General features: G+C 38.3%; 1 protein-coding gene, 1 long non-coding RNA gene, 1 other non-coding gene and 1 pseudogene across 4 annotated transcripts in view; 2 read left to right on the forward strand and 2 right to left on the reverse strand.

The window, feature by feature from the left end:
* NUP210L (nucleoporin 210 like) overlaps positions 1–26,072 on the forward strand; it is an 86,701-nt gene that overhangs the window by 43,564 nt on the left and 17,065 nt on the right. The window contains exons 15-31 of the mRNA XM_049702706.1: positions 1,422–1,643; positions 2,725–2,898; positions 8,706–8,898; positions 12,126–12,214; positions 12,423–12,527; positions 12,823–12,924; positions 13,921–14,049; positions 14,567–14,694; positions 16,096–16,228; positions 17,559–17,621; positions 17,988–18,167; positions 18,568–18,648; positions 18,737–18,868; positions 21,829–21,987; positions 23,176–23,267; positions 24,451–24,625; positions 25,670–25,845. Of these exons, the coding sequence (XP_049558663.1) occupies positions 1,422–1,643; positions 2,725–2,898; positions 8,706–8,898; positions 12,126–12,214; positions 12,423–12,527; positions 12,823–12,924; positions 13,921–14,049; positions 14,567–14,694; positions 16,096–16,228; positions 17,559–17,621; positions 17,988–18,167; positions 18,568–18,648; positions 18,737–18,868; positions 21,829–21,987; positions 23,176–23,267; positions 24,451–24,625; positions 25,670–25,845 (2,333 nt within the window). The remainder of the gene's footprint in view (positions 1–1,421; positions 1,644–2,724; positions 2,899–8,705; positions 8,899–12,125; positions 12,215–12,422; positions 12,528–12,822; positions 12,925–13,920; positions 14,050–14,566; positions 14,695–16,095; positions 16,229–17,558; positions 17,622–17,987; positions 18,168–18,567; positions 18,649–18,736; positions 18,869–21,828; positions 21,988–23,175; positions 23,268–24,450; positions 24,626–25,669; positions 25,846–26,072) is intronic.
* On the reverse strand, positions 5,147–5,253 carry LOC117198384 (U6 spliceosomal RNA). The gene has a single exon (XR_004479535.1). It is a non-coding gene; the product is annotated as a U6 spliceosomal RNA (small nuclear RNA).
* Positions 11,640–16,184, reverse strand: LOC125962509 (uncharacterized). 2 transcript variants are annotated; one of them, XR_007474021.1, is made up of 4 exons: positions 16,072–16,184; positions 13,440–13,522; positions 12,901–12,974; positions 11,640–12,012 (listed from the first exon to the last, which is right to left on the reverse strand). It is a non-coding gene; the product is annotated as an uncharacterized LOC125962509 (long non-coding RNA). The 2 variants fall into 2 exon arrangements; XR_007474023.1 differs by lacking the exon at positions 16,072–16,184 and having other exon boundaries at positions 13,440–13,563.
* On the forward strand, positions 19,277–21,574 carry LOC125965669 (cytochrome b-c1 complex subunit 10-like; annotated as a pseudogene).

Here is a 26,072-nt window from a genome sequence, read left to right on the forward strand (position 1 = left end):
TCGGTACATGGTATATAGTTCTCAATTTGTCCTTTTATACATCATTTCAATTCAGTTGATCTGATTAATTTTGGACTATATACATCTAGGAAAAAGGAATAACTCCAGTTTTGCTTTCTCAGAAAGCCTTCCATGAAGCCTCTGACTAGTTTAATTTCTTCTATTTGAGGCTTGTTTGGCACTCTGTACTGTGCTTTTTTGTAACACTCATTATACTCTTTACCTACTTCAAATCTGTCTTTTCCAGACTATTAGCTCCACTGTGAGGCAGGACCTTATTTTGGCTTTCTATTACTGTATCACCAGTGGGCCATCAATGAATATTTGTTAAATTGAATTATATATACATTTTTAAGAGAATACTGCCATTAGACATAGGAATGTTTAATGTTAATAGTATTCAATATTAAATGTGATTGACTAGTTCAGGAAAGAAATATTAAAACATGGTTTGCTTACATTTTCAGAATGATTGCTTCAACTCTATACTTCATTTTGTCACTTAGTCACTGTTGTAGACACTGTGTACCATACAAAAAAACCCCTACACTTTGAGAATACTTCATTCCCCAAAAACCAGTTTCCTCATCTATAAGTAGGATACAACTCCTCTGTTTACTGGAGTGAATAATACCTGTCTTGACTACCTCTTAGGTGAGAGTTCTTTGAGAAACAAATGAACTGTATAGATGTATTATTTTCATATTTTTAGGGCAGGAGTTCTTTGATACTTTAGTAAAATATCCATTTAAAATTCTTATGTAATATGGTGACAGATGGTACCTAGACTTATTGTGGTGACCATTTTGTAGTGTATAAAAATATCAAATCATTATGTTACACACCTGAGACAAGTGTAATATTATATGCCAGTTATACTTCAATTTTTTAAAAAAGAGAAAAATGAAAAATGTTTATGCACTTATTTATCAATACTTTTTATGTGCACAGCATTGTACTAAATCCCACTGAGGAAGAGAGATTCTTTCAAAAATTTGGGGTATAAGATACTCTTTTCTCTTAAGAAGTTTACATAACTAGACAGTGTAACAAGAATTATTAGATGTATATATATGAATATGTGACATATTTAAATAGCATTAGGGGATAAACAATTATACAAATTAATGGTAGAGATAATTACTATAAGAGCTTAGAGGATGCAGACGTGGTTGTGGTCTGGAATGATTAGACATAAATTAATGGATTCTCTTGACACATGAGTTAGGCTGAATGATAGGTGGGATCTAAATTAGTACAGAGGTTGAGAAGCATTCCAAGTAAGAGGCATAACATATGTTTCCTAATTTGGGAATTAAGTCTAATGTCATTTACATTATAGTTATATAACCAGTTTTTCACTTTAGAAAACTGTTGAATTCTCTAACTAATCAGGGGTTAATTTCTTTAAATGTCATCAGGCTCTAAACCCTGTGGAAGTGGCACTGGTGACATGGCACTCTGTAAAGGAAATGATATTTGAAGGGGGCCCTCGTCCATGGATCTTGGAGCCCTCACGATTCTTTTTGGAGCTGAGCATGGAGAAGACAGAGAAAATTAGAATAACACAAGTCCGGCTGCCAGCTCAGAGAAAACAGAATCAGTACATCTATCGGGTCCTGTGCCTGGATTTAGGGGAACAAGTACGGAAATGATCTTTTTCTAACATTTCTTTTAGCAATAATACTCCAAATCTTTTGTACTTCTAGCCATTCCTTTTCAGATTCTAATGGATTTAGTTTATGTACTAGATGGGAAAATTCTAATTATTGATTAAAAGATCTTTTTTTTTTAAAGCTTACTATTCTTTAAATGTACACCAAAGGTTTTGGTTTACTCATCTGAGAATTCTAACAGTTCACCAACCAAATGGTTCAAGATTTTTTTGTAGTAGGGGGCTTATTTCAATCATTTTATCACTATAATTCATTTCCTGTTGCCTAGACTAGAGGATATATAGTTTTCCACCTCCAAAGAATGTGAGGAAGGGAAATTTAAAGTGTCATCTATGGTTATCAATTTTGAAGAATGAGTTAGATCTGTGTTGATAAGAGTAATTAGTATATTGCCCTTTATCAGTTTAATTAGTTTTGATTATTTTTAGAGGTAGTGATGGCTTTATCCATAGCTGCACCCTGCTTCTACCAAAACCAGTAGCAAAGGTTTTCAGTTTGACCAGGATTGAGAATTTAAAGTATGACTATGAGGCATAGCCCAGCTAACCAGCCCCCAGGGAATCCATGTATGATTTTAACTTAATAAGAACTGTGCTGTAATCAATTGAGCTTCATTTTAATATCTCTAGTGTACTGTATTGTATATATGACTAGCTATTAGTGATTTCAATCCTAATTACCCCCTTTTGAAGCTCTCTAGCTTCTTTTTGTTTTCACATTGTTATTCATTAGTATTTCCACCAGAAATGAGTTGAAACACAAATTAGTTTTTCCACTTTTTGCCAACTGGTAACAAAAGATTTGGTGGAGGAAAAGACTGAAGTAATTGGTCAGTTAGATTTTTTTAATGTTCCCTTTGTTTCTATGATACCCTTGTTTCTCTTAGCACAGATAATTAAGAACTATAGTGTCTTTAAGGGATTTGCCTGATTATAATGTCCAAAGGGACTCTATACTGGAATTTGAATAATTCGAACACGTTTAGATTGGCACAACTGACATCAAGTGTCTACCCACAATTATCTCTTGCCCTTGTGTTTTCTTAAAGATTCTGACATTCCAAATTGGAAATCATCCAGGTGTCCTGAACCCTAGTCCAGCTGTAGAAGTTGTGCAGGTACGCTTCATATGTGCCCACCCTGCCAGCATATCAGTAACTCCGGTATATAAGGTGCCAGCTGGTGCCCAGCCATGTCCTCTGCCACAGCATAACAAACAACTGGTGAGTACAGTGTCTCCAACTAATTTACATTTTCTCTAACCTGCTTTAAGATAAATGGTCTGAAATGTAGCTTTTGTCTTATTGAAGTTAAGGAAACTCTTTTATTTGTTATCCAATCTCTGATAGTGTCTGAGAAGTGGTGATTCAATTAGGTTAGAGTTGGCTATACTTAGTGACACTTAGTGACTTTGCTTGTTGTACTTAGGTACATAGTCAGCTTGTAACTGTGACAATAGGCAATTGAGAACTCTCTAAATAACTTCCAAATTGGTTTGCTAGTATCCTTCCCTACTAAATCTTTTATTAGCATTATTAGTAACTTATAGGATTTACCTCTACTCCAAACCCATATGAAGAATAATGATAAGCAATAGCATAGCTAGAAGGTAGGCAACAGGAAATGAGGAATAAATGAGTTATCTAACCTAGAAACTAGAACATCAGACTATACACTAAATGAGGTTAACTGTGATTACAAGCATGGGAAAATAGAAGTCATTTCTTAGCCTTTGCAGAATAGAACAATCCATTAATTATTCCCATTTTACAGATGAAGAAACTGAGGATCCTAGAAGTTGAGTTATTTTCCCAAGGTCATAAAGCTAGAAAGTAGCATTTTCCATCTGACTCCAAAGCACACATTATTAACTTCCTTGCTATACTGCCTTTTTATTATAAAAGAACTTATGAGATGTTGCAGTTTAGGAACTCATTTTTTTTTCAGAACCAAATTCAACATTAAATACTATTATTTGAACTTTATAAATTATTCACTTTTTTAAAAAGCACTTAGATGGAGCAGAATAGAAGTTATCTCTATAATGGCATTGTCATTCAATATCTTTTTTTTCATTTGAAATAATTTAAATTTCCAGGAAAAGTACAACTTTTTTCCTGGAACCATTTAAGAGTAAGTTACAAACATGATCCTCCATACTTTAGTATTTATTTCTTTTTTTGTATTTGAGTATAATTCACATACCATAAAATTCACCTGTTTAAAAGTGTACAAGTAATATTGTTAACTAAGCTCTACTTCAATTTTAAAAAGTGTGCAAATCAGAGTTGTGCAACCATCACCACCATCTACCTTCAGAACATCTTCATTTCCCCAAAAAGAAACACCACACCCATTAGCAGTCACTTCCCACTTCCCCCTCCCCTAAGTCCCTGAAAACCACTAATATACTTTCTTTCTCTATAGATTTGCCTATTCTGGACACTTCATATAAATGGAATCATACAATATGTGGTGTTTACATGTTGCTTCTTGCATTTAGCATGTTCTTAAGATTCATCCAGGTTGTAGAATGAATCACTACTGCATTATTTTTTTAAGGCTGAGTTCTGTTATATAGATATACTACATTTTGTTCATCCATTTGTCAGTTGATAGATATATGGGTGGTTCCCATTTTTTGGCTCTTATGAATAATGCTACAATGAACATTCATGTACAGATTTTTGTGTGAATATATTTTCAGCTCTCTTGAGTATATATTTAGGAGTGGAAGTGCTGGGTCATATGGTAACTCTATGTTTAGCTGTTTGAAGAACTTCCAGCTGTTTTCCAAAATGGCTACCTCATTTTACATTTCTGTTACCAACGTATGAGAATTCCAATTTCTCCACATTTGCCAATACTTGTTAATGTTTGTCATTTTGATTATGTCCTTTCTAATGTGTGAGAAGTGGTATGTTATAGTGGTTTTGATTTACATTTCTCAATGACTTATGACATTGTGCACCTTTCCATGTGCTTATTGGCCAGTTGTATATCTTCTTTGGAGAATGTCTATTCCAATCTTATGGGTTGTTCATCTTTTGTTATTGTTATACAAGTTCTTCATGTATCCTAAATACAAGTCTTTTTGAGATATGTGATTTTCAAAACTTTTCTTCCATCTTATGGATTGTCTTTCACTTTCTTTTTTGATTGTTTTGCAATTTTTAATTGAAGTATATTTGATTTACAATGCTGTGTTAATTATTGCTGTACAGCAAAGTGACTCAGTTATACATATATCTACATTCTTTTTTAAAAATTTTTTATTGGACATACATATGCATTCTTTTTCATATTCTTTTCCATTAAGGTTTATCACAGGATATTGAATATCGTTCCCTGTACTATACAGTAGGGCTTTCTTGTTTATCCATTCTATATATACCAGTTTGCATCTGCTAATCCCAAACTGCCAATCCATCCATCTCCCACCCCCTCCCCCTTGGCAACCACCAGTCTATTAAAAATATGGAATGCTTCACGAATTTGCAGGTCAGCCTTGTGCAAGGGCTATGCTAATCTTCTCTGTATCATTCCAATTTTAGTATATGTGCTGCTGAAGCGAGTACTTTCACTTTCTTTTTTAAACTTTCACTTTCTTGATGGTGTATTTTGAAGCACAAAAGGTTTTATTTAACAATATCCAATTCATCACTTCTGTTGTTGTTTTTGTTTGTATTTTTGATGTTATATCTAAGAAACCATTGTCTAATCCAAGGGCATGAGTATTTACGCTTTTGACTTCTAAGAGTTTTGTAGTTTTAGTCCTTACTTTAGGCCTCTAATCCATTTTGAGTTTATTTTTGTATATCGTGTGAATTTGGAGTCCATCTTCATTCTTTTGCATGTGGATATCCAGTTGATCCAGCACCATCTATTAAAAAGATTATTCCTTCTCCTTTGAATCATCTTGGCACTCTTGTTGAAAATCTACTAACCATAAATGTGAGGATTTATTCCTGGGCTCACAAATCTCTTCAACTAATCCATACGTCTGTCCTTATGCCAGTACCATACTATCTTGATTACTGTAGCTTTGTGGTAAGTTTTGAAATTGGGAAGTATGTGTCCTCCAACTCTATTCTTCTTTTTCAATATTGTTTTGGCTATTCTGAGTCCCTTGCATTTGCATATGAATTTTAGGATTCCTTTGTCAATTTCTGCAAAGAAACTAGCAGGGTTTTTTTGTTTGTTTTTTCGGTTTTATTGCAGTACGCGGGCCTCTCAATGCTGTGGCCTCTCCCATTGTGGAGCACAGGCTCCGGACGCGCAGGCTCAGTGGCCATGGCTCACGGGCCTAGCCGCTCCGTGGCATGTGGGATCTTCCTGGACCGGGGCACGAACCCGTGTCCCCTGCATTGGCAGGCGGACTCTCAACCACTGCGCCACCAGGGAAGCCCCTAGCAGGGGTTTTGACAGGAATTTCATTGAATCTGTAGATTCATTTGGAGAGCATTACCATCTTAACAATATTGTCTTCTGATTCATTTATTTAGGGTTTCTTTAATTTCATTCAACAATTTTTGTAGTTTAGAGCAGTGGTCCCAAGCTTTTTGGCACCAGGGACTGGTTTTGTGGAAGACAATTTTTCCACAGATGGGGTTGAGAGGGTGTGTGGGGGGATGTTTCAGGCAGTAATGGGAGCGATGGTTCAGGTGGTAACGTGAGCGATGGGGAGCGGCAGATGAAGTTTTGCTCCCTTGCCCGCCTCTCACCTCCTGCTGTGTGGTCCGGTTCCAAACAGGCCGCGGACCGGTACTGGTCCGTGGCCCAGGGGTTGGGAACACCTGGTTTAGAGTAGACACTTGCACTCCTTTTGTTAGATTTATTCCTAAATATTTTATTCTTTTTGATGCTATCATAAAGATAATTATTTATTTCATTTTCAGATTGTTGCTCTTGTATAGAAATACAGCTGGTTTTTGCATGTTAATCTTGTATCTTACAACACTGCTGACCTCATTTATTAGATCTAATAGTTTTTTTGGTGGGATCCTTAGGGTTTTCTATACACAAGATAATGTCATCTGAAAATAGAGACAGTCAGACTTCTCCCTTTCCAATCTGGATGCCTTCTTTTTGTCTTCTTGACTAGTTTCCCTAGCTAGAACCCCCAGCACAATGTTCAGTAGAAGTGGCAAGGACAGACATCTTATCTTATACCTGATCTTAGGGGCAAAGCTTCCAATCTATAACTATTAAGTATGATATTGGATGTGGATTTTTCATAGATGCCCTATATAGGTTGAGGAAGTTTAGTCTGTGGAATGTTTTTATCACCAAAGAGTTTCACGTTTTGTTCAATGTTCTTTCTGTATCTGTTGAGATGATTGTGTGTTTTTCTCCCTTTTATTCTATTAATATGGTGTGTTACATTGATTGATTTTCATGTGTTGAACCAACCCTGCATTCCTGGGATAAATTCCACTTGTTTATCCTGTATAAACCTTTTTATATACTCCTTCAGCTTGCTAGTATTTGGTAGAAGATTTTTGCATCTATATTCAGAAGAGATTTTAATCTGTAGTTTTATTTTCTTGTGGTATCTTTGGTTTGGTATCAGAGTAATACTGGCCTCACAGAATGAGTTGGGGAGTATTAACTTCCCTTCTACTTGTTTGAAGAGTTTGTGAAGAATTGGTATTCATTACTCTTTAAACATTTGGTACAATTCACCAGTGAAGCTATCTGGGCCTAGGATTTTTGTTGTGGGATGTTGTGTTGTTTTTTTAAATTACTTATTCAATCTCTTTACTTGTTACAGATCTAGTCAGATTTTTTATTTCTTATTGAGTCAGTTTTGCTTGCTTGTATATTTTGAATTTTCCTATTTCATTTAGGCTTCATTTAGGTCCTCAGAGTTTTGGTGTCCAGAACTTTTATAGGGGTTTTATTACATAAACATGATTATTAAATCATTGACCACATGTTTAAACTTGACTTCTAACCCCCCTCCCCTCCCTGGAGGTCAGGTTGGTATCACCTGGCTCAAAGTCCCATCACTATAATCACATGGCTGGTTTTTCTAGCATGACCAGCCCCCATCCTGAGTCACCTTATAAGTATAAACTCAACTGTGATCCAAGGAGTCCATCATGAATAACAGATACACTCCTATCACTCAGGAAATTCCAAGGGTTTAGGGTTGCTTCTCAAGAACTGGGGACAAAGACCAGCCAATTTCTTTTATTTATTTATTTATTTATTTATTTATTTATGGCTGCATTGGGTCTTCGTTGCTGCACGCGGGCTTTCTCTACTTGCAGCGAGTAGGTGCTACTCTTCATTGTGGTGCATAGGCTTCTCATTGTGGTGGCTTCTCTTGTTGCGGAGCACGGGCTCTAGGCATGCAGACTTCAGTAGTTGTGACATGCGGGCTCAGTAGTCGTGGACATGGGCTCTAGAGCACAGGCTCAGTAGTTGTGGCTCATGGGCTACTTGCTCCACGGCATGTGGGATCTTCCCGGACCAGGGCACGAACCCATGTCCCCTGCATTGGCAGGTGGATTCTTAACCACTGCGCCACCGGGGAAGTCTGTCAAGATCAAATTTAGATCAAAAATTTAAAACAGGTATAAAAGACGTTCTGGGGGACATTTGGGGAAATTGAAATATTGACTATACAGTATGTAACACTGAATTAATGTTAATATTCTTATGTGTGATAATGTAGTTTTTGCTACTCATTCTTAGGAAATGCATGCTGAAATATTTAGGGGTAAAGTGCCATGATACCTAAATCATTTGGAAAAAAAAAAAAAGACACACACACATACAAATACGGACACAGAGAGTATGAAAGTAGAGGGAGAGATAGAGAAAGCAAATGGTGGATTGAGATGAAGTATATATAGGTATTCACTCTACCATTCTTTTATGGTATTCACTATACCATATCTGTACCTTTGAAAACTGTCAAAGAAAAAATATTGGGAGAAAACATGATCCCTGGCTTCAGGAATATCTTACCACCTCTTAAACTATTGTTTCTTTTCTTTTTTTACTTTTTATTTTAATACAGATTCCTGTATCAAGCCTGAGAGACACAGTCCTGGAACTGGTAGTGTTTGATCAACACAGGAGAAAGTTTGATAATTTCAGTTCACTGATGCTAGAATGGAAATCCTCAAATGAAACACTAGCTCATTTTGAAAATTACAATTCAATGGAGATGGTAGCAAAGGATGATGGCAGTGGGCAGACCCGGCTACATGGTATTGTAAATATTTATGAATCCTTTCATATATCTACTAAATGGTTCTGCACTAAATATTTCCTTGTGGGTGACAGTCTATTTATCCTGTCTCACCTTTCACCTTTGATCTTCGTATTTTTTAGAAAACATAAAGGTAGATTCCCTTGTTTGCAAAGCTAGGGCCTAGAGTCCAACGTTTCTCACAAGAACACAAAATTAATTTTAAAATGTATTGGTTACCTATTATTTACCTAAAACTTTGGAAATATTATTCATTTGTTAGGCTGTGTTTATTGAGTGGCTACTACATGTAAAGCCCTCTGTTAGGCACTTGGAGATATAATGGTAAATGAGACACTCACAGCTTTTGCCCTCATAGACTTACAGTCCAGTTGGGGAAACTGGACTTTAAACATTACATTGTGTTAGGTGTTTTGAAGGGCAAATATGGGATTCATTAAGAGCTTATAACAGGAGAACCTAACCTAGTTTAGATCAGAGAAGACTGCCCTAAGAAAGTTGCATGTACTCTGAGACCTGAAGAGATGGCAGAAAGAGGAAATAGAGAGAATGAACTAAATAAGTGAAGTGAGACTGACTTAGAGACGGGGCAAGAGGCGCAAGATGAGGTTCTAAGAGGGCAACAAGCCCTCAGGGGCAGTAGCCCATCAAGCCTTTGCTTGTATCACATTTGCTGAGGTCCTATTCTCCAAAGCAAGTCACCTGGCCAAAACCAGAGTCAAGGTAGGCCAGGACTACTCAAGAGCATGGATACCACCAGGCATGATTCACCACAAGACATTAATATAACAATCTAGGGCTTCCCTGGTGGCGCAGTGGTTGAGAGTCCGCCTGCCGATGCAGGGGACGCGGGTTCGTGCCCCGGTCCGGGAAGATCCCACGTGCTGTGGAGCGGCTGGGCCCGTGAGCCGTGGCCACTGAGCCTGTGCATCCAGAGCCTGTTGCTCTGCAGCAGGAGAGGCCACAACAGTGAGAGGCCCACGTACCGCAAAAAAAAAAAAAAAAAAAAAATAACAATCTACCACAAATCAATCCCAAAAGTAAAGAAGACAGTGGCACAAAGGGTAACTTTTAGGTTTCTGGTATGAGTATTTGGTAACTATTCTTTTCTTCTCACTTTTTATTTTATATCGGAGTATAGTTGATTAATAATGTGTTAGTTTCAGGTGTACAGCAGAGTGATTTAGTTATACATATACATGTGTCTGTTCTGTTTCAAATTCTTTTCCCATTTAGATAACTATTCAATTCAATAAGAAACATTAAAGAAATAAGATTTAAGCTTTCCCTTACCCACAGGGAGTTTATACTCAGGACAAGTTTAAGGGCTTAACTAGAGAGTATGATAACATAATATTAATATGTATATGATACTATAACACCAGAATACCAATAATATGATACAGTTAATGTAAAAAGTGGTAGGGAAGAAAGAGATGCTCCTTATATCTGTAACAATCAATCACCAAATACCATCCATTTTATTTTCTAAAGGTTTTCTCTCTTCCTCTCTAACTTTATCACTAATGTCCTCATAACCTCTATCCTACATCACCATAGTAGCCTCCTAACTGATCTCAATGTGTCTCTCCTACCCTCTAATCCACCCTCCATACTACTGTCCAGAATGATCTTTCTTTTCTTTTTAAAAAAAATTTATTTATTTATTTATTTTGGCTGCTCCGGATCTTAGTTGCGGCATGTGGGATCTTTAGTTGCAACATGTGGACTCTTAGTTGTGGCATGCAAACTCTTAGTTGAGGCATGCATGTAGGATCTAGTTCCCTGACCAGGGATCGAACCCGGGCCCCCTGCATTGGGAGCACAGAGTATTGCCCACTGGACCACCACGGAAGTCCCCAGAACAATCTTTCTAAAATACAAATCTGGGGACTTCCCTGGTGATCCAGTGGTAAAGAATCTGCCTTACAATGCAGGGAACGTGGGTTCAATCCCCGGTCAGGGAACTAAGATCCCACATGCTGCAGGGTAACTAAGCCCACAGTGACACGCATTGTCATTGTGTCTTTCTGGATAAAGTTCATATGTTGCAGCTTAACATACCGACCCCTGCCTACTTCTTTGGCTTCACTTCTTATTACCACCCACATGTATTCTACATTTTTCTCATACTCAACAATTTTAGATCCTTAACCATGAAAAGGCTTGTCATACCTCTTTCCTTTGCATATGTTTTATTTTCTCTTTACTTGCATCTTCACTAGGCTAAAATCTTCCTCTAGTAATCTAGGAGTTTTCTGTTCCTCTATATTCCCAATCTAAGGAGAATATTCCTTCTTTGTGTTCTTATATATTCTGTATTATGTGCTCTGTACATACTTCTATAATAGTACTTATCACACTGTATTGCAGTGGTTGGTTTACCTCTCAGCCACCCTCCTAAGCTGTGGGTTTCTTTGAAGGCAAGAACTGTGTTGTTTTCTTCTTCATCTCTGTATCCTAATTACTTGTCATAGTGCCTAGCATATAGTTAGGCCCTTAATAAATCTTTGTTAAATGAAAGAATGTAACATCATGAGAAAATGCTTTACAGTTTTACGCATGATCATCATGTGTTGAGGATAAAATAAGAGTTGTCCTAAGTAAAGTGGCACATTCATGTTAGTTAAATTAAAAAGAAAGAAAAAAGAATGAATGAGTAAAGCAGGATCAGATTATGGACAGCTTCAAGTACTAGTTTAAGTAGTTTGAATTGCTCTAATAAGGACTAGTTAGCGATTAAAAAAAATTTTTTTTTCATTTAAAATTTTTGAGTAAGGGACTGACATGACATTTACATACACAAAACAGATTAGAAGCATGAAAAGTCCCAAAGGACAATCTCTTTATTTCTCACTTTTATTTTTAAATCAAACAAAAATTTTCCCATACCCTCTTGTCAGCTTATTTTTGGACTCACAAACCATTAGAGCTGGAAAGAATTTTAGATTTTGTCTGTCCCAACCCCTCATTTAATAAAGGAACTGAGAAATAAAGTGATTGCCCAAGGTCACATAGGAATATAATTGCAGAGTCAGCATAGAACCCCAGTTTTCTGTTTCTTGTGTATTTCCTTATTCACTGTTTTTTGGGTTTGTTTTTGTTTTTCTCCCTGAAATAAAACACCATTTGGAAAAAATTAGGGCAGATTTTTGGTTTTCTAGAGACACTTTTGTATTCTACATGTTATTGTTTCTCACAGGGTACTTTTTTGCATGTCTCCAGGTCAAAGAATCCTTAAAGTACATCAGATAAAAGGGACTGTACTCATTGGAGTCAATTTTGTGGGCTATTCAGAGAAGGAAAGTCCAAAGGTAAATGGAGACTATTATATAAAAAATATTAATTAACTGAAATTTAAGGCTCCTTAGAAGTCATTTATATAACTGATGTAAATCTGAGAACTATGCACCTCTATGAATCTGTTATCTTTGGCACTTGAAAGAGTACTGGAATCTTCACTCACTGAGCTGAGGAATTAAAAGTTTGTATTTACCTTTGTGGTTCTTATTACATTTCTAGGAACTTTCCAACTTGCCCAGATCTGCAGCTGTAGAGCTGCTCCTGGTAGATGATGTAACAGTATCGCCTGAGAATGCTACCATCTATAACCACCCTGATGTGAAGGTAGAAGCTATACGGGTCTAGCTAAATGGAATCATATTGGAGGGGAGAGGTTATTAAAATTAATAGTATAACAATAAAAAAGCTCACTTATGTGTTGAAAATCAGCGATTCACATATATAATGCATATATAATAATTATCCTTAGCAGTAATACTTTAATAGTCATATTTTGTCTTTTGTCCACTGACCGTAATCTTTTAATTTCATACTCTTTCTTAGGTAAGTAGAAGTTACTTTCTTTGAATTTTTTATAAACCAAAGGGAACAGAATATTGTTTGTCTGATTTTTCCATAGGAAATATTTAGCCTTGTGGAAGGATCTGGTTATTTTTTAGTCAACAGTAGTGAGCAAGACATTGCCACCATCACTTACCTGGAAGCAGAAAGCTCTGTCCAGGTGAGTTCTAGAGATATTCCCAGACTGATGGTCTCAGGTCAAAGCTCATTCTTAGGAGAATGATTGGAAAATTTTTATTGGGTGTCTCAAACTTTTTACAAAAAATAACATTTGTGTCTTTTTCCTTTTTTAACCTACATCATAGATTCTTCAAGAAAAAAAGAGGGTTTTTTTGTTTGTTTTTTTCTGTAACTAGCTACAATATGTGGCAATTTTTGGCTCTGATTGAATGGAAACAGTGTAGGAGACATCTAATTATAAGATTTCCATTAAAAGAAGGTTAATTTTTATAAATTTAAAAGCACAGAGCTGTGTGGATAGTTAGATATACTATTGACTTTATAATTTGAGTATATGGTATTTTCAGCCAGGACATGGCAACTTAAAATATTAAGCTGACTCCATAGTCAATATGCCAAGAGATTTGCTTTTAGTTGACTTGTAATAATAAAAAAATATATTATATTAACATATGTATTTATTTCCTTCAAAGAGCTCAAAGGAATGTAACTTACTGTAGTCATAATGTTGCTTTTTAAAAGAGGAGATTGAGGCCCTATGGGCAAAGCATGTGAAAAACCATGCTGCTGTGCAGGAGCTGTAGTACAAGAAGGAAAAACAAAGTATCAGTCCACCCAGTATTTTCTCTCCCTCCTTGTGATTGCATATAAATGTACATGATTTTCTTCCTGAATCCTTTCCCTGTTCATAATTAAGAAGCTGGATATGTATGTTGGATTCTGCTTGAAATCAATCAATTTAAACTCTGCTCTTTATCAGTTAGTATTTGTTAAGGGTACATATTTTGCCACAAACTGAAACATCACTTTAAGGGTACATATTGTGCTATGCCTGAAACATATAATGTGACCTCTCAGAGTTCCCATCACAAAGAAAGTAAGATATTGTATTTTCCACTTTGGGTGGAAATAATTGCTATGATTATGCTTGGAGCATGTTTGCTTCTTTACCCAGCTACCATCTTCTTCCTTCTAGTTAGTTCCAGTACATCCAGGATTTCTCAGCTTGGAGGTCTATGACCTGTGTTTGGCTTTCTTGGGTCCAGCAATGGCTCACCTCACAGTGTCAGACATGCAAGAGCTGGAGCTTGATTTGATTGATAAGGTGAGAGATGTTTGCTTTCTCTCTTAAATGAAGCAGGCGTCATTCTCACTTGTTAGCATCACCTAATATAGTCTGTGCTCAGCTACCATGTGTGTATACCAGGCCCTTTGATGATATTAATGGAAATACCTGCCCTTAAAGAACACAATTCCAACACTAAACATGATGAAGATAAATAGAGTGTTAAAGCACAACTTAGGGACTTCCCTGGTGGTCCAGTGTTTAAGACTCCATGCTTCCAATGCAGTGGGTGTGGGTTCGATCCCTGGTCAGGGTACTAAGATCCCATGTGCCACAGGGCATGGCCAAAAAAAAAAAAAAGTTAAAAAAAAAAAGAACAACTTAAAAGAATACACATAGATTAGGCTTACTAGATCAAAGTCTGACCAGGAACATTTAGCATGAAAAAAAGAGCTTGCCACCTCTAAGAGTTAAACGGCCCTAGGTGAATGAGACATCTCTACTAAAATTACCTTTAAAAAATTATTTTTTTTAATTTTTGTTTTTTAACCACTAGGTTGAAATAGGTAAAGCTGTGTTAGCAACTGTGAGGGTTCTTGGCCCTTCCAAACGCCCGTTCCAAAATAAATACTTCAGGAATATGGAGCTCAAACTGCAGTTGGCTTCTGCCATTGTCACCCTGACGTGAGTACCATTTCAATACTCCTTTCTTGGGGACTTCCCTGGTGGTCCAGTGGTAAAGAATCCGCCTTAGGGACTTCCCTGGTGGTGCAGTGGTTAAGAATCCGCCTGCCAATGCAGGGGACACGGGTTTTATCTCTGGTCGGGGAATATCCCACATGCCGCGAAGCAACTAAGCCCGTGCGCCACAACTACTGAAGCCCGCGCACCTAGAGCCCGTGCTCCACAACAAGAGAAGCCACCTCAGTGAGAAGCCCACACACCGCAATGAAGAGTTGCCCCCTCTCGCTGCAACTAGAGAAAGCCCGCGCGCAGCAGTGAAGACCCAACACAGCCAAAAATAAATAAATAAATAAATTTATTTTAAAAACCAATTCGCCTTACAATGCAGGGGACGTGGATTAAATCCCTGGTCAGGGAACTAAGATCCCTCATGCCGCGGGGCAACTAAGTCCATGTGCCACAACTACTGAGCTTGTGTGCTTCAGCTAGAGAGCCTGCGTGCTGCAAACTACAGAGCCCACGCGCTCTGGAGCCTGTGTGCCACAACTGGAGAGAAGCCAGCGTGAAGATCCCGTTTGCCGCAACTAAGACCTGACGCAGCCACAAATAAATAAAATAAAATAAATAAATGATAAATAAATCTTTAAAAAATATACTTCTTTCTCCCTATGCTTAATACCACAAGAATATCCCTCCTGGTAGCCTGGTTAGCTCTCCCTTAGGTTATTTCAGATTTTCTTCTTTCCTTTTTTTGTAACGGTACCTTTCAGCCCATACTCTCTTCCCATATTCAGCTCTCTACAAAATACCCCTTCCAGATCCTCAGATGTCTTATTTTGGGCCTAAAATCATGTGTCTCATTAATATTTCCATTATATGAAACTTCTCCTTGGATGATATCCTTTGGGGGTGCTTCAGACTTGAGGACCTTTAAAAAATCTAGAAGTAGAGGCACTGGTATTGCCCTCTGCAAAAGGGAAGATACAGGAATTCTGAGGCAATTTAGCATTTGCAGTTTTGCCAGTCTATGTTTATATTGCTCTTATCCCTTTGGAGACCAAGAACAAATTTTTGCCCTTCAGGAGCCTTCTGCCATTGCTATGAACTTTGTCTTGACTCTGGAAGTTATTTTCTGGTAGTTCCTTCTAAGCTGAGTTAATATGAGCAGAAGATTGGGAATTCCCTGGTGGTCCAGTGATTAGGACTCTTCGCTTTCAGGGCCGTGGGCCCGGGTTCAATCCCTGGTCGGGGAACTAAGATCCCACAAGCTGCACCACATGGCCAAAAAAAAAAAAAAGAAAAGAAAAGAAAGCAGAAAATGTTAAGCACCTTAGAAAGATGCATAACTGTCTACTCTTAAAACCAAATTTTTCTCACCTAGAAATTTGTGGGTCTTTGCAGGCTAATGGAGAAACAGGACGAATACTCTGAAAATTATATCCTTCGAGCTATCACTATTGGGCAAACCACACTTGTAGCTATTGCCAGGGACAAGATGGGGAGAAAATTCACATCGGCTCCTCGGCAAATTGAAGTAAGGAAATTATCTCATCCAAAATTCATACTTCGTCTTCTTTATAAATTTTATAAATTTCCAGTGGTTAGGGCTCTGCGCTTTCACTGCTGAGGGCGCAGGTTCCATCCCTGGTCCGGGAACTAAGATCCCTCAAGCTGTGAGGCATGTCCAAAAAAAGAAAAAAAGTAGAAAAGAAAGGTAATTGTAAATATAATCTTTTTTTATTTATTTTTTACATCTTTATTGGAGTATAATTGCTTTACAATGGTGTGTTAGTTTCTGCTTCATAACAAAGTGAATCAGTTATACATATACATATGTTCCCATATCTCTTCCCTCTTGCGTCTCCCTCCCACCCACCCTCCCTATCCCCCCCCTCCAGGCGGTCACAAAGCACCTAGCTGATCTCCCTGTGCTATGCGGCTGCTTCCCACTAGCTATCTACCTTAACGTTTGGTAGTGTATATATGTCCATGCCTCTCTCTCGCTTTGTCACAGCTTACCCTTCCCGCTCCCCATATCCTCAAGTCCACTCTCAAGTAGGTCTGTGTCTTTATTCCTGTCTTACCCCTAGGTTCTTCATGACATTTTTTTTCCTTAAATTCCATATATATGTGTTAGCATATGGTATTTGTCTTTCTCTTTCTGACTTACTTCACTCTGTATGACAGACTCTAGGTCCATCCACCTCATTACAAATAGCTCAATTTCGTTTCTTTTTATGGCTGAGTAATATTCCATTGTATATATGTGCCACATCTTCTTTATCTATTCATCCGATGATGGACACGTAGGTTGTTTCCATCTCCAGGCTATTGTAAATAGAGCTGCAATGAACATTTTGGTACATGACTCTTTTTGAATTATGGTTTTCTCAGGGTATATGCCCAGTAGTGGGATTGCTGAGTCATATGGTAGTTCTATTTGTAGTTTTTTAAGGAACCTCCATACTGTTCTGCATAGTGGCTGTACCAATTCACATTCCCACCAGCAGTGCAAGAGTGTTCCCTCTTCTCCACACCCTCTCTAGCATTTATTGTTTCTAGATTTTTTGATGATGGCCATTCTGACTGGTGTGAGATGATATCTCATTGTGTAAATATAATCTTAATGACCACTTTTATTACAGTGAGTGGATACGTAATAACTTATTTAATCATTCTCACTTAAGTAATTTATAATTTTTTGCTATTATAAATAAAATTTGCATTTATAAATAAAATACATTTTTGTATATAACTTCATTGTACATAATTAGGATTTTTTTCCTTAGAATAAGCTACGTGATCATTTACTATGAACCTGACTGTAGTTAATCACTGTTGTCCTTTTGGTTTTCTCCTTCAAGGTGTTTCCTCCATTCAGACTTGTTCCAGAGAAAATGACACTGATTCCAACTAATATGATGCAGGTGATCCAAAAGCCAGAAATGAGGCTTTCTCCCAATCCCACCTCTGCTCCACCCCAACACACACATACACATACACCTCTACCTGTTGACCTTCCCTTGTCTACTCTCAGCCAAGTACAACAGGATTTGATAAAGAAGAAAATTAGTATTTTCTTTGTTCTATGAGAAACATGGTATGAACTAATTCTTGGAATCCCATGGATCATTTATAGCACTTCCATCTCATGTGCATTTGAGGTGATGTGGCATATGCTGGTTGGAAAGTGGGGGAAGATGAAAAAGTCGAGTTATTTGGACAAAAGGTTGGGAAAGGAGATGTGACTTCTCCCCAAGGTCCAGGCATTCACTGGTGTGTTTACATTCCAGGTAATGTCTGAAGGTGGCCCTCAGCCTCAATCTATCATTCACTTCTCCATCAGTAATCAGACCGTGGCTGTTGTTAATAGGAGGGGCCAAGTTACAGGGAAGGTAGTTGGCAGAGCTGTGGTCCATGGCACCATCCAGACAGTAAATGAAGATACTGGAAAAGTCATTGTGTTTTCCCAGGTATTGGTTCTTCGTTCTGCTCTGCTTCTACTCCTCCATCGGGGAATCACTGGGAGGTAGAGGAAGAAATAGTGATGGGGAGGGTGTCAACAGCCCAGGGAAGTCTTTTCAGTCCCCTCATTTGGTATTCTCTTAACCAGGCATGGGAAATATGTAATCTTCAGTGAAAAACCCACAGAGTACTTGGCATTGTTATAAGACATAGTCCCTATACTTAAGGAATTGTTTCAAGAACAAATACAAAACAAACAAAAACAAACAAACAAAAAACCTATATCTATGGCATGTTTGTTGTTGTTGTTGAATGCCCCAAACAACAACAAACAAACTAGTTATCATAAGCATCCACCCCACAGACACTCCCTCTTAGCCTAAGCTTGCTCTCCACCCTGTTGAGCAGGATGAAGTGCAGATTGAAGTTGTGCAGCTAAGGGCTGTTAGGATCCTTGCAGCTGCAACTCGACTCATCACAGCTACTGAGGTCAGTAGGATGGCTCTGTTCCAGGTTCATTACTTTGATAATGTCAGCTGGACAGGATGTATAGCACAAAACCACTCTTCATTTTCAGATGCCAGTTTATGTCATGGGAGTGACCAGTACCCAGACCCCTTTCTCCTTCAGCAATGCCAACCCTGGGCTCACATTCCATTGGTCCATGAGCAAAAGGGACGTATTGGATCTAGTGCCCAGGCATTCAGAGGTATAAACTTATCTGTTTATTATATTACCTTAGGGATCTTGATACTAAATTTATTTTATTTCATCATAAATTTTAGACTAACTCACTTCTAAACTACACAAGATTATTACTTACTCTTTTTCCAATTGTTCTGTGAATGCTGGAAACCTGAAAATCATATGAAGAATCCAAATTTGAGTATTCAGATAATACTATATGATGTTTAACATACTTTGCTGGAAAGAGCTCTCAACAAAGCAATGCTTCCTTTGATGTATTTGTTGTTGTATAATGTTGTATTTGTGAGCAGATACTGTGTTACATGAATAACACATTATGAATATAAAGTATTTATACATAAAGTTTAAATATATAATCTTTCAACATGTTCAGACACAATTATATTAATAATCATGTTTGTAGTGCATGATGGGCAGTTGACATTAAGAAAGGTGGTTGCGGGCTTCCCTGGTGGCGCAGTGGTTGAGAGTCCGCCTGCCGATGCAGGGGACACAGGTTCGTGCCCTGGTCTGGAAGATCCCACGTGCCGTGGAGCGTCTGGGCCCGTGAGCCATGGCCGCTGAGCCTGCGGGTCCAGAGCCTGTGCTCTGCAACGGGAAAGGCCACAGCAGTGAGAGGCCCGCATACCGCAAAAAAAAAAAAAAAAGAAAGAAAGGTGGTTGCTGAGCACACTCCTGGGCCCACACTACTAGGAGCTGGGGAAGAACTGGAATCCTACCTTGAGCATGAAGGGTGCCATGGGTGTCATGGGGCTGTTGTGGGCCACCAACTGGCAGCTGATTCTGGACCTTATATCAATGGCAAATTTAAGAAGGACAATTAATTAAACTCCTCCACGGTTCCCTTTGGTGGTACCGGCTCCTCCCAATTCACCTGCTGCATCTGGAATGGCCAAAGCCCTCAGGATGGCTATTGAGGAAATCCACACTGCAACATGAGTCTTTATGTTTTTTAAAATAGCTTTGATGTTTTAATACATATAGCACTAAACCTTACTCTGAAACCTGAAAAAGAAAAAAAAAAAAAAGAGGTGGATGCTACAAACTTTACCTACTTCACAACGTTGTTACCTGATCATCAGTTTAATGGAACCCACCCAAGATGGTCCAGGATCAGTGGCAGCCACTTAGGTCTGAGCTTTACCTTAGGAAGAAGGAACCTGGGGCCAAGGTACCCAGTAGGTCACAACTCAGTGCCCACAAAAACAAAGAATTAGACCTTGAGAGAGATCAGAGTGGTTACAGAAGCTAGAATTAGGTCATTTCTGGAGCCAGCTAAAAAGAAAAGTCTGGAAAAAATTTAAAATTTCCAATTTTCTTAAAATATCCTAGATCTGTAATCTAGGGAAACTCTAGTGGTTGAGTCTTCTATCTGTCATGGACTGCACAGAGCCTGGTTATACTTGGAACTGAGGAGAGATAGAACTGTACTTAGTTTGGTAGAGTTCTGCAGAAGGATTTGGCTTTTTTTCTTGAATAGCAAATAGGAATTGTGTGAAAGGAGGGGATGACCTAGGTCTTAGCATCTATTCTACTTCTCCCTTTCTCTAATTTTCTTATCTAAATAATCACTCTGACGGAAGAAATGATTGAGAGCCATACAAAGATTTTCTTCCCCTGCCTTCGACCTCAATAGAAAGGTCTCTAATGCCCTACAAGGTAGACTTCCTGCACTGTGGTGTCACCATTTAGAAATTCACTTGGATTAAACAATTATAAACCACTCATTCTTTAGCATAAGACTTGCTTCCAGACAATTGATTGAAATCTGCACAAAGGAGATGGGAATTTTTATGTAGGGGAGAAGGGAAAGGTGAATTTGGAACTTGGAACTCTGTATGAGTCAAGAGAGTGAAGGAAGGTCTTGAGCGCTCCAGACAGCAAAAATGCAGAGGAGATAGAACATGAAACGAGTGCCAAAAAGGTAGGCAAGTGCCTACTTCAATATTTGCCTTAGGGGACTTCCCTGGTGGCGCAGTGCTTAAGACTCCGCGCTCCCAATGCAGGGGGCCTGGGTTTGATCCCTGGTCCAGTAACTTGATCCCACATGCATGCTGCAACTAAGAGTTCACATGCCATAACTAAGGAACTGGCGAGCCGCAACTAAGGAGCCCGCCTGCCACAACTAAGACCTGATAAACAAACAAACAAATAACTAAATAACATTTGCCTTGGTGTTGGCCCTCCCTTCCCTCTTACCAGAAATCTGTCAAGGCCTAATCCTTATCCAATCTAGACTAGAATGGTGAGTGAAGCAAGTGAGGAAATGGTCAGCTAGTTTAACACAATCCTAAAACAACAGCTTCCCTTTCTTGTCCTCTTCCTTCCTTGCTACCACTCTGAACTCCAGGAGTAGATTACCTCACTTCTCTCATCTCAAGTTCTACTGTTTCAACCTACTGAGGATACCCCTTCCTTCATTTCCATTCTTCTCCTATCAATGAATTGACTTCTTGCAAGATAAGAATTCTTGCATAGGGGTCTTTCCAGAATTAGTTGAGCACTGAACACAGAAGTTTACTTTAGGGGTGACTATGTTTCTGGGAATATGAAAATAAACAAATATGAAAATAAACCCTGGGGGAATTCTCTGGTGATCCAGTGGTTAGGACTTGGCACTTTCACTGCAGGGGCTCGGGTTCAATCCCTGGTTGGGGAACTAAGATCCCACAAGCCTCAAGGTGCAGAGAAAGGAAGGAAGGAAGGAAGGGAGGAATGAAGGAAGAGAGAGAAAGAAAGAAGGGAGGGAGGAAGGAGGGAGGGAAGGAAAGGAGGAAGGAAGGGGAGGGGAGGGGAGGGGAGGGAAGGGAAGGGAAGGGAAGGGAAGGGAAGGGAAGGGAAGGGAAGGGGAGGGAAGATAAGCCTGGAACTCTAATTTTTCTACATAGCTATTTTCAACAAAGAGGGAAGGGCACAGTGTTTATTCATGAATATTTCTTAATCCTTCCCTTTACGGTCTAGGTTTTTCTACAACTCCCAGCAGAGAATAACTTTGCCATGGTTGTCCACACAAAAGCAGCTGGTCGGACCAGTATCAAAGTCACTGTCCGCTGTATGAACAGTTCCTCTGGGCAGTTTGAGGGGAATTTGTTGGAACTGTCTGATGAAGTTCAGATCCTGGTAAGGTCCCAAAGCTAAATCTTGTTTCTGTATATCAAGGAGAAGAAAGTTATATTCTCTTACCATCCATGAAGAGCTTAGTCTGTATAGAGATAGAGAAATTGCTAAAGGGATCTCTGGAATAGGCTTATGGTTTCTAGATCTTTGTTATTCCTGCTAATTGCTTCTATGAGCACTGACATTAGAAACTACAGCACATGCACTCCCCTCAACTCCCAACGCAGTGAATACAGTATATGAACACATAATAACTAAAGAGGAATTAATTTCTGATTTGTTCTGCCTAACACAGATATTATGATACAGTCCACTTAGCTATACTCACAGGTAGAATGAAATCCTATCCTAACTTCTGGTAAGGTATGAGAGTACAAATAGTTTCTACAGATGTTCTCAAGCTGAAAGCTACATGGCCCTATTGTTTTTAGAACTCAAAGAAAAACTGTTTTTTGTGTGGGGCAAATAAGTTTCTCTACCTCTGAATTTGGGACTAATTTTTTTTTCTTTCCTTTATTTTGGCTTTGGTTCCCTGATTCAGTGAGGGTAGAGGAAAAAGCACTTTACCAGAAGGCAGAAGACCAGAATAGTGCCCTTGCTAATTAAATACTACAGGTTCTTCATTCTCAAATCTCTTTTCAGGTTATTAGAACTAAAATTAGAAATTTCAATGGGACTTCCCTTGTGGTGCAGTGGTTAAGAATCCGCCTGCCAATGCAGGGGCACAGGTTCGAGCCCTGGTCCGGGAGGATCCCACATGCCGCGGAGCAGCTGAGCCCGTGCACCACAACTGCTGAGCCTGAGCTCTAGAGCCCACGAGCCACAAGTAGAGAAAGCCTGCACACAGCAACAAAGACCCAACACAGCCAAATATAAATAAGATAAATAAATTTATTTTAAAAAATTAGAAATTTCAAAATTATTTCATACCTAATATCTAAGTAATATAGGGGATGTGGTAAGTGTAAACTATGCCCAGTCCCTTGTAGTCAGAAGCAGGGCTAATATTAGGTTATATATTCTACACTACCTAAATAAGTTTTAAATGCCTGGCCCATTTTGGAAAGCAGAACTGTGGGACATTGGGCTAAATTGAAATTGGGCAGACTTGATTTGTAGTTGTCCATTTGTGAGTAAAGGTCATCATTTGTCTTTTCCGGAAATGAGGAAAACATCATTTTCTCATTCTAGGTGTTTGAAAAACTCCAACTTTTCTACCCAGAGTGCCAACCTGAACAAATTCTGATGCCCATGAATTCTCAGCTCAAACTCCATACCAACAGGTAAGGAGAATGGAGAAGAAGACAGGCCAGGATCCAACTTTACCCTCAGAGAAACACTGCACATGGAAAAAAACATTGCCTTCTAAGGTGATTTTTCTAACCCACAAATAATTTTTTTTAGTTGAAGTGAAATTCATATAACATAAAATTAAATTGTACAATTCACTGGCGTTTAGTACATACACAGTATTATACAACCATCACCTCTAGTTCCAAAACATTTTCATTACCACCAAAGGAGGCCCATACCCATTAAGCAGTCTCTCACCATTCTCCCCTTCTCTCAGTCCCTAGCAATCAACTAATCAGCTGTCTCTGTGAATTTAAATATTGTGTATTTCATGTAAATGAAATCATACAATACGTGACCTTTTCTGTCGGCTTCTTGCAGTTAACATGTTTTCGAGGTTCATCCACATTGTAGCATGTATTGGTTAGCATGTATTGGTACTTCATTCCTTTTCATGACTGAATGATATTCCATTGTATGAATGTAACACATTGTTTACCCAGTCATCTGTTGGTGGACTTTGGTTTGTTTTCCCCTTTTAGCTATTGTGGACTTTGGTTTGTTTTCCCCTTTTAGCTATTGTGGATAGTGCTGCTATGAACATTCACGTGCAAGTATTTGTTTGAATACAGTTGGCCCTTGGTATCCACCAGGGATTGGCTCCAGGACTCGCACTCCCACCAAAATCTGCAGATGCAAAAATCCAGTCTATAAAAATGGTGTAATATTTGCATATATGCACATCCTCCTGTATACTTTAAACTATTTCTAAATTACTTATAATACCTAATACAATGTAAACATTATGTAAATAACTGCCAGTCCAAGGCAAGTTCAAATTTTGCTTTTTGGAACTTTTTGAAATTTTCAGCCTGTGCTTGGTTGAATCTGCAGATGCAAAACCGATGGATATGAAAAGCTGACTGTACCTGTTTTCAATTCTTTTAACCAAATAATTTTTTAATGATAAATATGTAATAGTATTTAATTTTTAAAGAGATAAGCATAATCCAAAGGCTGACTTTTACCTGAGGAAAAAATAACTACACAACATGGAGAATGGCAAGCAGTTTTCTCAGAGTACAGCTAACAGTAATCCTGGCAATCGCTACTCCTTTCTTTCTTGTCAAACAGAGCCCCCAAGAGATGCCATTTGCTCCGTTTATTCCCTAGGGTAGGGGCCGCCTTTGTGAGTTCCCGTGTTCTCAAGTGTTTCCCTAATTCATCTGTCATTGAGGAGGACGGTGAAGGGCTCCTGAAAGCTGGTTCCATTGCAGGTACTGCTGTGTTGGAAGTCACTTCTATAGAACCTTTTGGAGTCAACCAAACAACTGTAACTGGGGTTCAGGTGAGTTCAGGGACTTACTCAAAAAAATAAAAGGAATACCATGGCCTTAAGAGGCAGATTTCCTTTTTTAAGAACTAGAAACTTCTCTGGAAGTCAGAAATGAACTGTAAGATAAGAGGACAATCTTGACATGAACCATCAAATTAAAGTGGACTTTACAGTCCTTGTTATAAAAGAGATTAGCCTCAAATTGGTATGAATGTCTTCTGAGCAGATTTGGCAAAAGGGTTGGTGTGGGAGAAGCGTAGAACCATTGCTATCAAAATTAGGCTTTGTTTTTAGAATTTTTTTTTTTTAAATTAGAAGAGACCTTAGAGGTAAGTTAGTCTAAAACAAACAAAAAAATGTTTTTTGTGTTAAAAATCTAGTATATTCCAGCTTCTGTGTTGCTCCTTTTACGTATATTATCTTTTTTAACTACCACAAAAACCCTATGAGATAGGCATTATTAGCCCTATTAAACTGATGATAAATATGAAACCTAGAATGATTAGATGAAGATATGAAATAATAAAGCTAGGATTCAAACCTGGACTTCCCTTACTGTATCACAGTTTATTTATCTCTTGCAGTGTGAAAACAAAATTTACAGTATTCTTGATAAATGATCAATTATTTAACAATAAATATTGACACTTGGCACAAAATAAGAAGAAATGCAGTCCTTTCCTCAAAAAGCTCCAGCTTCTTTTCACATTTCCACTGTTTTAGTAATTAAAAAGCCATTTCCTGTACTGTCATATTTCTTTTTTTTTTTTTTTTAACATCTTTATTGGGGTACAATTGCTTTACAATGGTGTGTTAGTTTCTGCTCCATAACAAAGTGAATCAGTCATACATAAACACATGTTCCCATATGTCTTCCCTCTTGCGTCTCCCTCCCTATGTCATATTTCTTTTTCACTCTGTCATCTGAAATCAAGAGCTAACTATTTCCTACAAAAGAGGAACACCATTTTTATCATTGATTATAAGTCTCAGAATATGGTCTCAGCTCCTCTCCAATGCATCCTTCTCTGTACTAGTAGGTTTTGTCTCCCACAGGTAGCACCAGTGACATACCTGCGAATGAGCAGCCACCCCAAGCTATACACAGCTCAAGGAAGGACCCTATCAGCCTTTCCCTTGGGCATGTCTCTCACCTTCACTGTTCAGTTTTACAATAGCGTTGGAGAGAAATTCCACACACACAATACCCAGCTTTATCTGGCTTTGAACAGGTATGGAAGGCAAAGGAATGATGTTGACATTGTGGTAGACATCTTATTGATTAACCTGGTATTACCTAAAAGCTCCAATAAATTCCTCTCATATCCTGCAGTTGGAATCTGATCTTTCTTTCTTTCATTAAGATGGGAAAAAAAACAGAATTAGTTGTTCAATGAATAAAAACTTCAGTATGTTTTGAATTTGACAAGTCCTAGTTCATACAAAGCTCCTGTAGGGA

Source organism: Orcinus orca, chromosome 1 (assembly GCF_937001465.1).
Source record: "Orcinus orca chromosome 1, mOrcOrc1.1, whole genome shotgun sequence".
Taxonomy (NCBI): Eukaryota; Metazoa; Chordata; class Mammalia; order Artiodactyla; family Delphinidae; genus Orcinus; species Orcinus orca.